The sequence below is a fragment of the Corylus avellana genome, chromosome ca3 (assembly GCF_901000735.1).
Source record: "Corylus avellana chromosome ca3, CavTom2PMs-1.0".
NCBI lineage: Eukaryota > Viridiplantae > Streptophyta > Magnoliopsida > Fagales > Betulaceae > Corylus > Corylus avellana.
Window position 1 is genome coordinate 37,100,711 of NC_081543.1, and position 17,343 is coordinate 37,118,053.

Consider the following 17,343-nt stretch of genomic DNA (forward strand, 5'->3'; position numbering starts at 1 on the left):
ATGTACACCTACCGGCCGCCACGTGTAGCACACTGCGCGGAGCCACGTGGTGAGTCCCTCGGATGCTTTTGCTCTGAACTAAATAATTCTGTAGGAAACAAGCAGATCTATGACTCTCTGACTAGGATACAAGAATCTCTTCTCATTTAAGACGACTAGAAAAACGACTTCGTTTGGACGGCGAATCTGCAGATTCAAATTACAACGTCTATTTTCAAAAACGACGTCGTGTGAGTCCTTGTTACAGTATCGTTGACCGTATAAAATACATAAATACGTACATGTATACAAACATACACACGCATTGATGTATGTATGTCTCTGTGAGCGTCGTTTTCTTCGTCAGAATCCCTCACTCTCTGTGCCTCCCTCTCTCTCTCTCTCTCTGAAGCTCCTCTTTGTACTCTCCACCATTTCATTTCACACACACACACACACACTCGCACAAGCACACACTTTCTCTCTGTAGCTTCTACTTTTGCTGTCTTTCTCTAAATGGGCGAATCTAGCTGGCGAAGATGAAGATTACAGGAAAGCCGCAACTTCCGGCGACATTCCCGGCGAGCGTATCGACCAAAACCCTAAAGGCGGCCTCACCGGACTCAGATCTCCAATACAAGTCGGCCACCACTCGAAGACCCTCCCGGCGCTTGGCCCGAACCCCGACGCGCCTGAGGAGGCCCGGAGCTTCGTCCGGGAGGCGGAGCCGCCCCGAGACCCCGCTGCTGAGGTGGAACGTAGACGGAGGCGACCGAAACGACCGCGTGGAGGAGGACCAGAAGTTGGCAAGAGAATGTCGCCGGAGGAGTCACCGGAGAGGACAGGACGAGGTGGTTGTGTCGTCGAGGAAGCTCGCCGCCGGGCTCTGGCGGTTGCAGATGCCAGAGATGGCTGCCGGTGCCGGCGGAGCTCGGCTAGGGATTCAGGTGAGTTTTGCTTGTTTATTTTATTCGTTAATACTATTATACTCTTTTTTGTTTGAAGTTTCAAGATCTGTGATTTTTGGGTTTATTAGGAAAATTTGTGAATGTATTTATAGGCTTTGTGTGATATGATTGAGGTTTTATGTTTATGGTGAGCTTTTTGTTATTGCTTGGTTTTGAAGTTTTGAGTTTGACTTGCGAGAATGTGTTTGATCTTTGTGATGCCAAACTTGATTTTCAATTTTCTCTGTGCGCGCGCGTGTTAAGGATTAGCATTCTGGGTTGTACGTGGTAGTTGGTTAAATGATTTTACCAAGAGGGTTCTCTTGGGTCAATAATCATTGTTAGATACCCAGCTAAGCTAGATAGCATTTTCTCATAAATGGGTTTTGTTGATTGGGAAATACTTTAAATTTGTCGTGCAAACTTCCTTTGTTACGATTTTTAGTAATGGAAATTTATCTGAATGTTATAATTTGTACCTGTGATTCTGTTTTAGGACATCTATATAGTAACTTAGATGACTTCTGGAAATTCCACTTTCTTTACTACATCGTGTTCGGTGTGATGTTCTTTTGGATTATGAAATGTTTGGCGTATTTTGATATGGTAAAGTTTTTGCGTAATCAATTCTTGATACTTTTCACTTTTGCTGATTGTGTCGTCCCTCCATGCAGCATGGTGTTGGCCATGTAGGCGTTCCCTTTATGAGTCATCGTAGTGGCAAAGCTCATGGTTCTGAAGTGAAGGATCTGTTACAAAGCCCTAGATCCATTGCTGGCACAAAGAATGGATTCTTGTGCAAGGTATGATTCTTCTTTAAGTTCTTTAATTGAACCATGCTGTATTAATAAGCAAAGACCCGTTGGATTCGGGGATTGCTAGGTGAGGGTCATTTAGCTATTGAAGTATATAACTTACGCCCTTTATTGTGCTATGCTTGCTACCTGGTTATTTAAGTTCCTTAATTGAAGTATTTATGATCCGTTGGATTCGGAGATTACCGAGTTAGGAGCATATAGCAGCTGAAGAGAAATCCATCCCATTTAATGTCTTTTGTATGTTGTGCTGTGTGCACATTCAAGGTTGCATGTTTGTCTTACTAACTGGCAGGACCTACCTAGAGAATACCCTATGTCCTATTTAGGTGATTTCCTATTCAAAGATTGGTGCTTATGTTATCCTCGTAATTATTTGCTTCACGGACAATGTCATTAATTTGGTTTTGGTCAGTATTATGATTATCTATTAGATTTATCAAGGTTTCATTGTGTTCAGTTTAGAATTTACTCATATGGAAAGGAGATGGGGCCAAATTCTTGCCAATACGGTCAGATTAATCAACTTGGTTTAAATTCTATTGTTTTCTTTGGTAGGATTAGAATTTATCAATTGAATCATTATGATCTTGAATTACTAAACGAAACATTATTATGTATCCAATTTGGGACGAATATTCTGGAATATGTACGAGCGTAGACACACAAGGGGATAAAAATTATTGCAAAATGAAGACTATTTCCTGTTTATATTCACTAACTTGTTTACAAATATTCCTCTAGGATGTTAAAGTTTACATGATAAGGTTGCCACTCTGAAATTCTGAATAGTGCCTGGATCTATGCAGTCCAGTAAAAAGGCCTGAATTTTATTGGAATGCCTGAAATGGTCCACAAGCTAGATCTGTTTAATGAATTGGATGGTGGCTTAGTGCCATAGTATCGACAAAGCAAGAAATTTAGGCAGAAATGAGCCAGCACAAAAAGGAGTTCATAACTTTGCCTTTGGCTAGTAGTTAATAAAGCATTTGTCAACTGAGAAATCTTTGCTGATGGGTACCGTATAAGATACAATTAAGGAAATATCAGACCCTGTTTGCAGCTTGTATTAAAAATGAAAGTTTAAGTGTGCTCATTAACAAAAAGATGAGGGGTCTGTCACAACTTCTTCCCTCCCCGCTGCCCAAAAAAAAAACTCAGTTTTCTTTCTCTTTGTAATCTAATTTTAGACAGCTTGCCTCTTTTCATTTCAGCTTGAACCTTCTTTACAAATTTCAAACTCTGCAATGGAGGGGGCAACAAAGTGGGACCCTGTTTGCTTTAAGACACCAGATGAAGTGCGGCAGATTTACGGTCACATGAAGCTCCTTGACCAGCAACCAAGTGCTGTTTCGATGGTTTCTGCCCTTGAAGCCGAATTAGAGCGGGCTCGAGCCTACATTCAGGAGCTTGAGACTGACCGCCGATCCTCAAAAAAGAAACTTGAGCACTTTTTGAAGAAAGTCAGCGAGGAAAAGGCCTCATGGCGTAGTAGGGAGCATGAGAAAATCCGTGCATTTATTGATGACTTGAAATCTGAATTGAGCAGAGAAAGGAAAAATCGCCAGAGGATTGAAATTGTGAATTCCAAATTGGTTAATGAGCTGGCTGATGCCAAATTATCTGCAAAGCATTATATCCAGGACTATGAAAAAGAAAGAAAAGCCAGGGAATTAATTGAGGAAGTATGCGACGAGCTTGCTAAGGAAATTGGAGAAGACAAGGCTGAAGTTGAAGCACTTAAGAGGGAGTCCATGAAACTCCAAGAGGAAGTGGAAGATGAAAGGAAGATGCTGCAGATGGCTGAGGTCTGGCGAGAAGAACGTGTTCAGATGAAGCTGGTAGATGCAAAGGTGGCCCTTGAAGAGAAGTATTCTCAGATGAACAAGCTTGTATCTGATCTAGAGACATTTCTGAGGTCAAGAAGTGCAAGTCCAGATGTGAAGGAGATGAGAGAAGCAGAGTTGCTCCGACAGACTGCTGCCTCTGTGAATATTCAAGTTATCAAGGAGTTTTCTTATGTACCCCCCAACCCAGATGATATTTTCTCTGTTTTTGAGGACGTTAATTTTGCTGAATCCAATGAGAGGGAGATTGAGCCATGTGTTGCTTACAGTCCTGCCAGCCCGGCCTCCAAAATTCATACCGTGAGTCCTGAAGTTAATATGATTAACAAGGGCAGCATTCAGAGACATTCAAATACATTTATTGATCAGAATGGTGATATAGAAGAAGATGAAAGTGGGTGGGAAACTGTGAGCCATCTCGAGGATCAGGGCTCAAGTTATTCACCAGAGGGGAGTGCCCCATCTGTCAACAAGAATCGCCGAGACAGTAATGTTTCAAGGAGCGGAACGGAATGGGAGGGAAATGCTGGTGAAGAAACACCAATTACTGAAATCAGTGAAGTCTGCTCTGTACCAACAAGGCAGTTGAAGAAGGTCTCATCCATAGCACGGCTTTGGAGATCATGCCCAAGTAATGGTGAAAATTACAAGATTATCTCTGTAGAGGGGATGAATGGTAGACTTTCAAATGGAAGGATATCCAATGGGAGTACCATATCCCCAGATAGGGGGTCTCTTAAAGGTGGGACTAGCCCCCCGGATTTGGCAGGGCACTGGAGTTCTCCCGAGTATGGGGATCCTCACATGAGTAGAGGAATGAAAGGGTGCATTCCTCGCAGCACACAGAAGAATAGTTTGAAGGCAAAGCTTTTGGAGGCAAGGATGGAAAGCCAGAAGGTCCAATTGCGCCATGTTCTTAAACAGAAGATTTAGACATGGTGAGGCACAGCTTGCTCAGCATGGGTACTGACAAAGCCAGATGGAAATAAGTAGTTTCATTGCCACCTTGAAAAGATACCCATTTGAAACTGCTCAGAGGTTTTTAAGAGCCTGAGAATAAAAAATGCTCATGATTGACCTAGTGGAAGCTCTCATTTTCTGGCTCTCCAGTTCTTGCTAGCAATTGATCATGCTCTACAGAAAGTTCTGTTTCATCACTTCTCTGCCAACCTCTGAGAAATAACCATCCATATTCAAGGAACACCCAGGTTATCTTCTGTCATGAGTAACTGCGGTTTCGCATGTTTAGGTTATAGGATTCTCTTTGCAAGTGATCCGGAGAGCAAAGTATGCTATTTGTACTGTATCATTTAAGTCTTGACATTATCAGGGAACACAAATGCATGGTAGAGATTGAAATGATAACATTCTCCTTTGTAATTTATATTCTTGCTATGGGAGATGTCCTCTCGAATATCTTATAGATAATGGCAGATGGCAGTCGTCTTTGCTTGCTGGTCCAATAGTATGCAGATCAATGGCGTATAACCGGGTCGTATTCTCTACATTTCAAGTAAATTAGAGAAGATCTATTTGATGGTCTAGATTAGATTTCATAGATTTAACGATATATATATGTTGTCACTTGATACCATGTTTAAATGTCATGTCATGACATTATATACATGGTTAAATACTTAAATACTTCAATGCAACAAAACAAAATCTTGACCATAAATTAGAATCTCTCTATTTCACCTAACATGAGTAAATATACGAGGAAGATTGTAATACATATTCAAACTTTTGACAGAAGATTCTCAAAATTGAAATTTCCTGCCGTGACGAAATGAGGAAATTGAGAGAGGACCAACAGCTTTCACTTTCAAAACTAACAAATAGAAACCAATCAAATAAATATATGCCTTTCTTCTATAATATGGAACAACTGAATTTCTTGCTGGTCTAATTGTAGGAAGGAGTAGATATACTACTTAAGGAGGCCGAGACTCTGAATTCTTTTCCATTTTTTTTTTTTTTTTTTTTTTTTTTTTAAAGCAATACAAAGGAAAGGGCTAATAGGAGAGAAGGGGGAGTTAAGACATTTCTAAGATTACATGAAATTGCAGGGAACAGGTTTCTCGGTTAAAAAGGATGGTCAAGAGAATCTCTATTCCAGGCTCTTGAATTATGGATGATGAGGTAATAAATGTTGATAGCAGGGAGGGTGTCCAGGTTTGGGTGTGGAGAGGGCTTGAAATCTGGCATGGTTGAGATCCAAAGACTCGAGTTCAATGCCCCTAAGATTTGGCAAGTAAAAACCAAGCATGATCTTTGACTAAATTGAACATTGTTGTTATCAATTGAGAGCAAGAACATCGGCCCAGCGTAGAAAACATGACAACCTCTAATCAAAAGAGATTTAGAAGAGCTGCATGTTTTGGTCTAGATGACACGCAGCCTACGTGCAATTATAGGGGTGTAAACGAGCCGAGCTTGAGCGAGCTTCCCTTGTTCAAGCTTGGCTCGTTTAAATTTTACTCGAGCTCGAGCTCGAGTCGAGCTTAAGGGCGAGCCAAAAAAATCGAGCTCGAGCTAATAATAAGTCGAGCCGCGAGCTGGCTCTTATATTTAATGTTTTTGTTTTTTTTAAAAAAATTTAACTTCAAGTACTCTTAAACGGCTTAAGAAGTTAGTTTGCATATGAGTATTTGCTTAGCCTGGCTAGTCGAGTATGAAGCATGAGTCAATGCAGCAAGGCATTTGGTTTCAAAGAGAGAAGATATGCATCATTTTATAGATAAGTAAACTTAGAGATTGATGTTTTCTTAACAATGTGGAACAAGTTAACAAGTTGCACTCAGACTGCATTGGGACAACGCCCCCTACAAAAAAATATTTTTTTAACGTCTCTCTCTCAATCCCCCTCACTAGTCACAACGGATCTTCCACTTGAACTCTTATTTCCCACTCTCTTACTCTCACTCACCAGACATGTAGTGATAGTATTTGGGTCTGTTTGATTCATCAATAGTTTATGCCTTTCGCAATCTCCCTCAATAGTTTCTGCTTGATTCTTCTTCTTTTCGTTTGGATCTGCTCTAATTGAATCGAGGTTTTTTTAATGATTGCTCTCTCTCTTTCATCACGAATGGTCTAGAATTTTTCATTCTCTAACGCTTATATATAAATGCAATTTTAAGATTTTAATAATTATGAGATTTATAATTAATTATCTATTACTTAGTTTATATATATACACACACTCGAGCTTATACGAGCTGTTCACGAGCTTAGCCGAGTCGAGCCGAGCTTGCTTCGTTTAATATTCGAGCCAAGATTTGTGTTCATGAAGTGCTTCATTTAATATTCGAGTCGAGCACGAACCGAGCTTATGCGAGCCGAGCCCGAGTTTGCTCGCGAGACGCTTCGCTCACTTAACAGCCCTACGTGCAATCTCTCTCACACACACAGGCAGGCAGCAGACAACCATATCAGGCAACAAGAACTCGGGTTTAAGCTACTGCGAATCCAAATTTAATAAAGTTAATATTGCGCCAGACCAATCCTCAACAATACAAATTTTTTTCACCTTTATATCACATCATAACACTTTCAAACCAAAAACAAAAAACACCCTCAAAACACATTAACAAACATACCATAATCAAATGAGGAAAATGCCTCTGCTGCAACCATAGCACTACAACCATCATTTATTTCTCAACACTAGAATGCTCCTACCCCAGCTCATACCAATTGCACTTTACAGGACATTAATTGGAGTAGCCGTCCCATTAAGGCAAAAGTAAACCAAATAAAATACAAGTGCATAACAGGGAGACTAATATCCAATCTCATTACATTTTTCCAAGGAAAAAAAAAAAAACACATAAGATAATCTTCTCATTTGGTGTTGCATTTCCCAAAGAACATATAACCAGTTATTGATTTTTCAGCTTAATTCAATGGACCATACAACAATTCAATGAGCCAAGTCCAAAGAAGTTACAAAATGGGACTTCACTGTGGCTTTGTTTTTCACAGTTATTGTTATCTATACTCTTGAAAGTTGACATGGCCTGTTGCTTGTGCATGTTCCACAGCCTCCTAAATATTCACGGAAAATTATTCAGTGAGTATCATAAGAGGTCAGGAAATAAAGCTACGGTAGGTAAAAAGGAGAGAAAGGTTAAACAAGCATAATTTCTGTTAAAGAGAAATGACCTTCTGGCCAATTACTCCAATTTGGCATACCCCACAACGCAAGGTAAAGTTGGCAGTATCAGTGTAACTCCTTTTCCTGGAAACAGCAGGATGGAATTGACTTGTGATCATGCACTATTAAATCAAATATATGTATACATAAATCATAGTTGATGCAAGTATTTATAGAAAGTAGCATGAATATTTGGGGCCGACAATATAGGAAGTAACTCATGAGGGAATAAGAATTTGAACCAAGAAGGGAAATGCCACTCAAGAACATTGCCTTAAGATACAAAATAATAATAGAAAGAAACAAAATGCAATGCCTCAAGCATCATGATCATTGAATGGCACAAGAAGAAATACTTTCCATAGGAACCAATAAGCCAAGTACACGTCCTTTCTTAGTCACGACTCACACATAGGTTAGACACACTGTCCTGACAGAACTTTGACTCCTGGATTTAAGGGCAACTTATTCATCAAACTTTAACATGTGCATAATCTCACATGAATGCAGATGAAGCAGGGAAAAAGGACAAAAAAAGGTTATAATGAAAGTTGAGAACCAAAATTCAGCATATTGTATTCTGAAGATGCAGTTCAAGATCCACAGAAGAAAAGAATCAAAAACCATCATTCTTTTGTCAGCTTAGATCCTAACGAACAACCAAGTGGGAAAACATTCTACGAAAAACCAACCTCTATTATAAACCAAAGCCTAGAAAAATGAATTTTTCTTTTTTTTTGGAATTAATGAGATTATGCATGCCTCTTGTCACAGTAAAATTCTCTACATTTATAGAACAGGTTGATTGATTGTAGAGCATCAATCTGACCAGTAAATTTTATACACAGCTCCTTGGACTTTTCTATTTTTTTTATCTTCCGAAAATGCTAATTTCCAGTCTCGGAAATTTGTGACACCTTTTCATGTGTTTACAAGTTTACATCTTTTTATCTTCTGAAACTTCTTATACCCATTCTTGTTATATTCCATGAAGCCTCAGTCAGAACTCGAGTATTACCTTTGCTGCACCCTTACAAAATTAAGAGCAAGACCCTCAACTGGACCAATGGTCCTGTCCTTCTGTACTACAAAAACAGTCTGATCAAACTCCTCCGGGGCGTCCTCAGAAGGTGACATCTGTCAATTACAGTAAAAATGAATCACCCTATCACTGGAAATATAGATAAGAAACCACAATTATGAATGGGGTCTAGCAGAAAGAAGTTAAATAATGGTGAAGGCATAAAAGGCAAACAAGTAGAAAAGAATTTAAATAGCGATGAGCACATAAAAGGCGACAAATAGAAGTACTAACTACAAAATTCCATGGTCATCAGAGCTGATACCACCCTTTGTTTGCCTAATAAATTGCAATTTCAGTAAACATATCCGGCCATAAGTATCAAATCTGCTCAGCAGTCTCTTTTCTTAAGTTCTTCTCTTTTTCTTTCTCAAATCCAATAAGCATGCAAGCGAACAGATGGTTAAGATCATTTAGTTGGATTATACTTGGCCAGGTAAATCTCAAGTGGGGCTAAAGAGATGGCAGAAATATAGAACTCCAATATATGGGTAATGGCTCATTCATTCTTGATAATTACTCTAAACATACAACCAGCAAAAATAAAAAATTGAAATAATCAGAACAACATACAGCTAAAGCATCGTAATGGAGCCCATCATAAATCAGCATAACCCTTTCAGAGTACCTCTTTTCCTGTCAAATAGCACCCACAAAAAGAGCAGCGAAATATTCAGTAATGGCAAGTTGACTGGACTTGGATGCACAGAGAACAGATTCTTAAAGCTAACCTGACCATACAAATCACATCGTGAGGTCTGGATATCATATGCTGCAATTTCACGCCCATAATAATCAGCTAATATTGAAAGCTCAATGGCACCTTCACAGATAATATAAAGTAACAAAGTTAGCAGAATAAAGCAAGAAATGATTTTAAAGCATCCTAGTCCTTGATTTTGACTAAATAGAAGAACTCAACAAACACAGGGAAAACTTCCATGCCACTCTTATCAATAGGGAGTTTGCCATACAAAATTTTCATGAGAAGCCAAGAGCCAAATATATTCTCAAAAAATTGTAACTCAAGAACTTCCAATATTGTATTAGATCATCTAAGTTCTTGTATATGTCCAGTTTGGATATTCTAGTGGGCAATCAGAAGACAACCAAAATTCATACTAAAGTTCATTGCATCATAAGTTTTTCTTTAAGTTTTGTTTGGTTACCAGGAAGAAACTGAGTACGAAGAGACTGGATTCCTACAACAAAAATTCCACCCCTAGTAGTGGAACACATCAAATTTCCTTTTTCTTGCGTTGTTCTGGAAATTGAATGGCATTTTAGTGAAAAATTTGTGCACGTTTAATGAAAATATTCGGCGTATCTAGCGAGCAGTGAAGCTAAATCAATTGAACCCTACATGCTGAATTAAAAGAGAACATAAAGAATGAGCAACTCAGACCAAACCTATGGAAATTACATCCAGCACATATTCACTCTATCTATATTATATGGTTTTATACATCTGAAAATGAGCAGGCAACTTCACAACTTAACTACTAGCACTCTTTCTTTATTTCTTGTTCTCCTGTTTTTTAGGGGCAATAATTCAAACTATACTAAATTATTTCAAAACAATAGAATGACTGCACAGAAATTCAATTCATCAAATATATCTTCATGTGAACCATTCAAAAGGAACTTGTTCAAGCATCATAGTGGATCTAAACAAGCCAAACTCAAGGCCTGTCATTACCGCCGTTTAAAAAGTCGGTTATTACTGTCTAAAGGTGAGAAAGCATGCTTGAATTAACAAAGCATATTCCAAAAAACTGATATAAACAATCATCATAAAGAGTGTGCGGTGGCATCTGAGAATCTATATCCTCAAAGGTGTTTTCAAAAAGATTCGAGAATCTATATCCTCTATACAGAATAAAGGAACTTGGAGTAAAGCAACCAGGATAAAAACTTTAGTTGTCTGTTACACTGAAAATGAATGATGATATGCAGTTGATAAAGGTGTGTGACGAAAACCGTGAGTTGATTCCCAAATTTACATCAAATTAAACAAGTGATACACTGAATTCTTTTGGTGGGGGGGGGAAGAAAAGGAGCCACCAAGGGTGCTTTCAGAAAGATTTCAAGAATCTATATCCTCTATACAGAATGAAGGAACTTGGTATAAAGCAACCAGGATAAAAACTTTAGTTGTCTGTTACACTGAAAATGAATGATGATATTTTTAGATCATTAATTGCCCCAATTGCAATATAATGGCAAAAAGTGATCAACTAAGCCAGATTATGAGCTTACAACAAATTCATTCATGTTATTCAATGTAAGGGATATGTTCAAGCCCAAATGGCGGAAAATCTACATGGTTTATCAAGTAGAACATGATATTGAACTCTTAAAGAATTAAAAGAAGAGATAGTACCAGGTAATTGACCGTTATACCAAACAACAACTTAAGCTGTGAAGATCTTCAACAAGGTAAGTATTAACCCCCTTCAAAATTAGTTTATATATTTTAAAATGAGCGATAAAGAATCAATAACAACAAATATCAGAGGCAGGTTGCATTATTCTTTAGTTATAGCATAAGGATTTCTTTACTTTCTGACTTGGAACAAAGGTAGAATACTGCCCTAAGGCACCCTTGAGCGGTAGGGTCAACTTGCAATATGATTTATTTTACTAGTCATCCTATGCCCCACCTAGCCCAAATGCAGGATTAACACAACAACTATCATCATGTGAAAATGGACATCACTTTGTTCATTGAAAAAGATAAACCTTCATACCCATATGCAGCCTCTACAAACTGGTACACGACAAAATCCAGCAACAGTTGCAGGGAGATTTTAATGTAAGATAGTCATTATCCAGACTCATGTCATTTCAATTACATTTTAAGGACAATGATGCCTCCGCTGATTAAGAATGCAAAGTTCAACAAACCTCCCCACTTCTCTGAGTCAAGAATCCAAGCACAATACTCTTCATTTGGCTTTCCAAGAAATGCTTCAGAATATTTTCCGGGATCACTTGCCACTGTTGCAGCTATAACCTTGAAAAATATTGATAAAAATGCAAGGATAAGAAAACAGCACAAAGCAAAGAATTGTGCCATTAATGCATGCTTATATATATGCAGCAGGAGAGGAAAAAAGTATTTACAATCTTAGAATCAAGTTATTCCAAATGAACCCACAAGAAGAAAATCGAAAAGTCGGAAAAGTGACTTATACTATGACATTAGTACCAAAGATACATGCTATAGATTGTAACCTGTCTCAACTCGGGAGCTTTATGTTTGTCATGATCCATGACATACCTGCAAATCAAGAAACAAGAGAGAGACGAGAAAAAAAAAAAAAAAACCATAGCCAATGAACTCACTTCATTGCAATTGATAATGGCAAATAGAGGTTATGTAATCTGAGCTTACCCAACAGCGTTAAAGAGGCAACTATTGTCCGAGGGAATCACCCTTCTCACCACAGTACCTTCCATGTTATGATCAATATACCCTGATAACAATCACAATCACATAGGATGTTTCAGAATACATGATTCGATCTACAATCAGAACACACAAGCCAGAATGAATACAAAAACACACAAAATAGAAACCAAAGAAAGCATCGGCAGTAAAAAATAAAGGAAACCCATTTGCTTAGAGGGAAGAGGAGCCAAGAAGAATATACAGAAGTGAACCCATCGTACAATTAAAGCAATAATACAGAAAATTTCTTCAAAACCAATTCCTTATAGCAGCATGAGGGAGGCTCAAAGCTCAACCAGACTCAACTGGGCAGACAAAGTGTCACACCTACCAGATCCATATATAAATGAGGAACAAAAGAAATAAATAATAGAAAAGAAAATATTAAATTATTATGGGAAGCAAAAAACAGACATGATGAATAAAGAAAAAGGAAGAAAACAGATTTTTGAATCCACAAAAAGAAAAAGAAAAACTTACAATGCCCACCTAGGTAAAAGTTCTTTAAAAACAAATGCAAATACGAACAAATCCGGGCGCAAATTACCCAAAGGACTACCACCCCAGAAAAAAAAAAAAAAAAAAAAAAAAGCAGCTGAATTTGCAGCTTCCCAGAAGCATCATTTGCACACCAGAAATTCAAAAATTAAAAAGAAAATAAAATTTCTGGATCTAGTATAGCACCAATAATACCTTATTATTATGCAAGAAATTAAAGAACTTGGGAAAATATTGAAAAGAATGAATTTTTTTGGGATATCTTACTTTTTTCTTTTTCGTTGGCAAGAAAAGAACCAGTTGAGAGGAGAAAGTGGGTTACCTGCAATAGGCAATGGCTGTGGCTGGTAGCTATGGATTCTCCTAAAGATGGGCGCCGAAGGTTTCCCCTGTTTCTGGATGCGGTTGGTCCTTTCACTTTGGGAAATGATTAGCTGCACTTGAGCCTATGCTAGAACAGGCTTGGTGGTGTCCTGTGATGGGTTGCGGTACATGTAGTCTCAAATCCGTAGATGTCGAACGAGGATTGGGGAGTGAGAAGTCTGAGGAGTGTTACGTGGGGATGACGGTAGAAGCCACGTGTTTGGGACAATAAAAAGCTGATGTGGCAGACACTCTTAATAATTTATTATTAAATTTTATTTTATTTTTTTCAATCAAAATTAAAACAATAAAAAACTAATTAAAAAAACAAAAACTACAAGGGCTGGCTGGGGTGGCCGGCCACCCCAGTTGTAGCTAAGGGTAGGCCTGGGTATCGGTCAAAACGGTCCGGTTAAGGACCTTATCGGTTATTAACCGATAATTTTCGGTTAAACGGTTTATTAACCGATACCGAACCAATAAGAATTTTAACCGATAATTTCGGTTAAAACGGTACACGGTTAAACGGTCCGGTTAAACCGGTTAACCGATTTAACCGAGAGTTTTATATTGAGTTATTTTGTTGGGCCAAAAACCAAAAATGAGTTTTTTTGACTTTTAAGAGCCCAAATACTTTTTGTTGGGCTAAAATAATTTATTAAAAATGAGTTGTTTTAGGGACCAAATACTTTTTGTTGGGACCCAAATATTTGTTTTTTGGGCTAAAAATTGAAGCTTTTTTATATTGATCTACTTCAACTTTTTTTTTTTTTTTTAATATTATAAAATACATTTTTCCAAAGCAAATGGACTAATTAACATAATGAATGCTAATTAGACTAGCAAAACTAGTTAATGAAAAATGTTTTTACCAAAGGCAAAGAAATCTCATCAAATGCCATCACTTAAAAAAAAAACATCAAACCTACCCAAACCCAAATTAAAATAAAATTCATTAATGAATAATAAACAAAGTATTAACTAATTAAAGTCACTTAGCAAAAGGAAAATAAGTCATGGGCAACACCATTACACAAATTCGAAAACCTGTGTCACTTGTGGGGATTTGGAAACCTCTCTAAAAGACTAAACGGCGCCGTTTTGGGACTAGGACTTAAAAAAAAAAAAAAAAAAAATCCGGTTTCTTATCGGTTAACCGATAAGAAACCGCTTAACCGGACCGGACCGAATTTCGGTATACTTTTTTTAACCGATAAGGATATCGGCATATCGACTACGGTTTATATCGGTTCAGTCGAAGCCGGTAGACGGCCGGTTAAACGGTAACGGTTAATTTGCCCACCCCTAACTAAGGGTGGCCGAAGCCACCCCTAGTCTTTTGGGGGTGGCCGAACGACCCCCAAGGGTCATGGGAGTGGCTTCGGCCACCCCCAACCGCTTATTGGTCGGCCACCCCCATGGCCCCTAGGGGTGGTTCGGCCACTTCCAAGGGCTAAATAAAAAAAAAAAAATTAAATTAAAAAAAAAATCTTTTTGGCCCTTGGGGGTGGCCAACCACCCCTTGCAGTGTTTGTCTATATTTTTTTAGTTTTTTATTGTTTTAATTTTGATTTAAAAATAAAAGAAAATTTTAATAATAAATTATTAAGAGTGGCCTGCCACATCAGCTTTTTATGGTGAAAATATGGAAAAATTATTGCATTCTAGCATTTCATACTGCAACCCACTCACACCGTACTTCCTGTCGGGCACGTGGCACAGACTCACTAGGCCATTAATAAAACGAGCTTGAAACCCGTGCAATGCACGAGTTTGTTTCTAAAAATGACACGAAGGAAATAATAATAATAATTAGTGGATAACAAATGAAGGAAGAAAAAAAAAGTTTCAAGTAAGAAAAAAAAAAAAAAAAAAAAATCCCTTCTATAAAGCTTAACTTAAAGAAAAAGAAAAGCGGTATGAGAACATTTACAACAACACAAATGCTCAAGTTGTATTTTTTTCTAATTAATAAAAGGAAAAATGCTCAAATTGTATTACATGTGAAAAATATAACAAACCTGTATTAAAAAGAGATTGTGAAAACCTATTATACTAATTAACTTAGCGCTTGAATACAAATTGCTATATGTATCTGCAATTTCTACCAAATATAAAAAAAAAAAAATTATATATTTTAAAAAATAATAAAAAAGGATCACATATTGAAACTAATAATCAAAATTAAAAGTGTGCAAAAAACTGTTATAATACAACACTAACAAAAAGATCATGATTTGATTTTGTCCATACCTTCAAAGAGAGAAAACTTTATTCCAGAATCATGCGTAAACAAAAGACAAATTAAATATCATTCTGTACTTAGTTTGAAAGTTTGAGCATTTTTTTATTTTAACTTCTTACTTCTTACAAAAATACTAATAATTTCAAATAAATTTCATTTCCCTCTACAACACTTTTTCTTATGCCAAAAATAAGTACCGTAGAAAAGCGACTGATTTGTGATTATGGGGAATGAATTGGAGAGACAATTTTTTTTTTTTTTTTTTTTCTAATTAATAGGAAGAGACAATTGTTAGGGTAAAGTCCATTTAACTCCTTCAAACTATCACTCTAATAACATCTACCATCAAACTATCAATTGCGACAATTTACCTCTCAAACTACCAAAACAATGACAATGTACCCCCAATTAAAAAAAATGACAAAATTACCCCTACTAAAATAAAAATAAAAATATTAATTTTTTTTTTTAATTTTTTTTTTTAATTTTTAAGGGTATTTTTGTCTTATTGAAAATTATATAGGGGTAATTTCATCATTTTGCTACCATTGGGGGGTGCATTGTCATTGTTTTGGTAGTTTTGTGGGTAAATTGTTGTAATTGATAGTTTATGGATAGATTATCATTGGGGTGGTAGTTTGAGGGGGTTAAGTGGACTTTACCCCAATTGTTATCAAACAGAATGAAAAGTAGACCTTGAATTTAAAAAGTGTTGAACTTCAAAAAAGAATATATATATATATATCATCTGTGAAAATTGGCAATTTATTTTGGATTACATTTAACCACATTATAAAAGGACATAATTTTGAACCCATTGAATTGAACAACAAAAAAGCCGTAATGAAATCTATTTAATTTGTTGTTTTTCAATGGACCATAATTTTGTCGAAACCCTTGGAGGAAAACAAAAGCAATTGAGAATAATGTCGAGATAATGAAGAGAGAAACAACATGTAAAAACTGGAGAAAAATCCCAAATGAGTATTCTAACAAAATGAGTATTCTAGCAAAATGTTGTAAAACGTTTTGGGATTGAGACTTGAGAGTCATTTTTTAATATGGGGTTTGCAGGGAAATTTTTGAACTAACCATTAAAACGTGTTTTCAAATAGACTCATCAAAAATAATAACAGCAAATCGAACAATAACAGTGAATGACAGTGTTAACATAAACAATAACATTGAACAATGGCAATTTGTGAACATAATAAGCACAATTTAAACTAAATTTTTAAAAGGAATAGAATAAACTTACTGGGTGTAGAATGAAGGATGTTTTAGAGGGTATAATGAGATATCAGACATAAGAGAATTGTAAGTGTTTGTTGTTGAATGGGGTAGAAACTGTTTTTGTGGTTTTAATTTGTTTTGTTTTTTAAAATGTTGATGGTGGTTGAGCGTACAGTCCTCGGGAATTTATTTATTTATTTACTTTTTCATTTGTAGAAACCAACCAATTAAAGTTAAACCAAACAAAAGTACCCAATTCAATGCCATTAACGCCCTTTTTCCCAATTCCCCTAATATCACCCATATTTATATGGCCTAAAATAAACGTATTTGAAAAAAGAATCTAAAATAAACATATTTCAATGAAATTCAATAAACAGAAAAGCAAGGAAGAAGATGGAGATCTAATTGGTAGTCTCAAAAGGTAATCAAATTTTGAAAAGAGATAAAATAAACTTACTCGATGTCGGTAGAGTGAAATTTCAGAGGGTTGTGAAACAATTGGAAAGAACAGCGGAATAGAGGAAGAGAGACAACAGTTTCATAGCTAAAACAAACTGTACAAAGTTATATATTTTATACGCTTGATGGCAATTGAGTGAGAGAGAGAGAGCAGTTTGAAGCGATGTGAAAATGTGTTACGCGTGTTTTGATTTACAAACTTAAACGCACAATTTCATTTAAAATAATCACTTGTCAGATTAATGGAATGTCACATGTCA

At 36.8% G+C, this 17,343-nt stretch overlaps 2 protein-coding genes across 4 annotated transcripts; one reads left to right on the forward strand and one right to left on the reverse strand.

The window, feature by feature from the left end:
* The first annotated feature begins 356 nt into the window (after positions 1 to 356).
* Positions 357 to 4,972, forward strand: LOC132175738 (uncharacterized). The gene is made up of 3 exons (XM_059587766.1): positions 357 to 926; positions 1,601 to 1,729; positions 2,956 to 4,972. The coding sequence occupies exons 1-3, from the start codon at positions 519 to 521 to the stop codon at positions 4,519 to 4,521; spliced, it is 2,103 nt and encodes a 700-aa protein (XP_059443749.1). The 5' UTR covers positions 357 to 518; the 3' UTR covers positions 4,522 to 4,972.
* Positions 4,973 to 7,192: 2,220 nt separating this feature from the next.
* On the reverse strand, positions 7,193 to 13,233 carry LOC132175234 (OVARIAN TUMOR DOMAIN-containing deubiquitinating enzyme 2). Of its 3 annotated transcripts, XM_059587104.1 has the most exons (10): positions 13,103 to 13,233; positions 12,504 to 12,609; positions 12,226 to 12,307; positions 12,066 to 12,111; positions 11,736 to 11,844; positions 9,560 to 9,651; positions 9,402 to 9,464; positions 8,766 to 8,884; positions 7,756 to 7,831; positions 7,193 to 7,638 (listed from the first exon to the last, which is right to left on the reverse strand). In XM_059587104.1, exons 3-10 carry the CDS (start codon positions 12,288 to 12,290, stop codon positions 7,582 to 7,584), a joined length of 627 nt encoding a protein of 208 aa, XP_059443087.1. In that variant the 5' UTR covers positions 12,291 to 12,307; positions 12,504 to 12,609; positions 13,103 to 13,233; the 3' UTR covers positions 7,193 to 7,581. The 3 variants fall into 3 exon arrangements, with proteins under 3 accessions (XP_059443087.1, XP_059443086.1, XP_059443085.1); XM_059587103.1 differs by lacking the exon at positions 12,504 to 12,609 and having other exon boundaries at positions 13,048 to 13,233; XM_059587102.1 differs by lacking the exon at positions 12,504 to 12,609 and having other exon boundaries at positions 13,103 to 13,232.
* Positions 13,234 to 17,343: the final 4,110 nt, after the last annotated feature.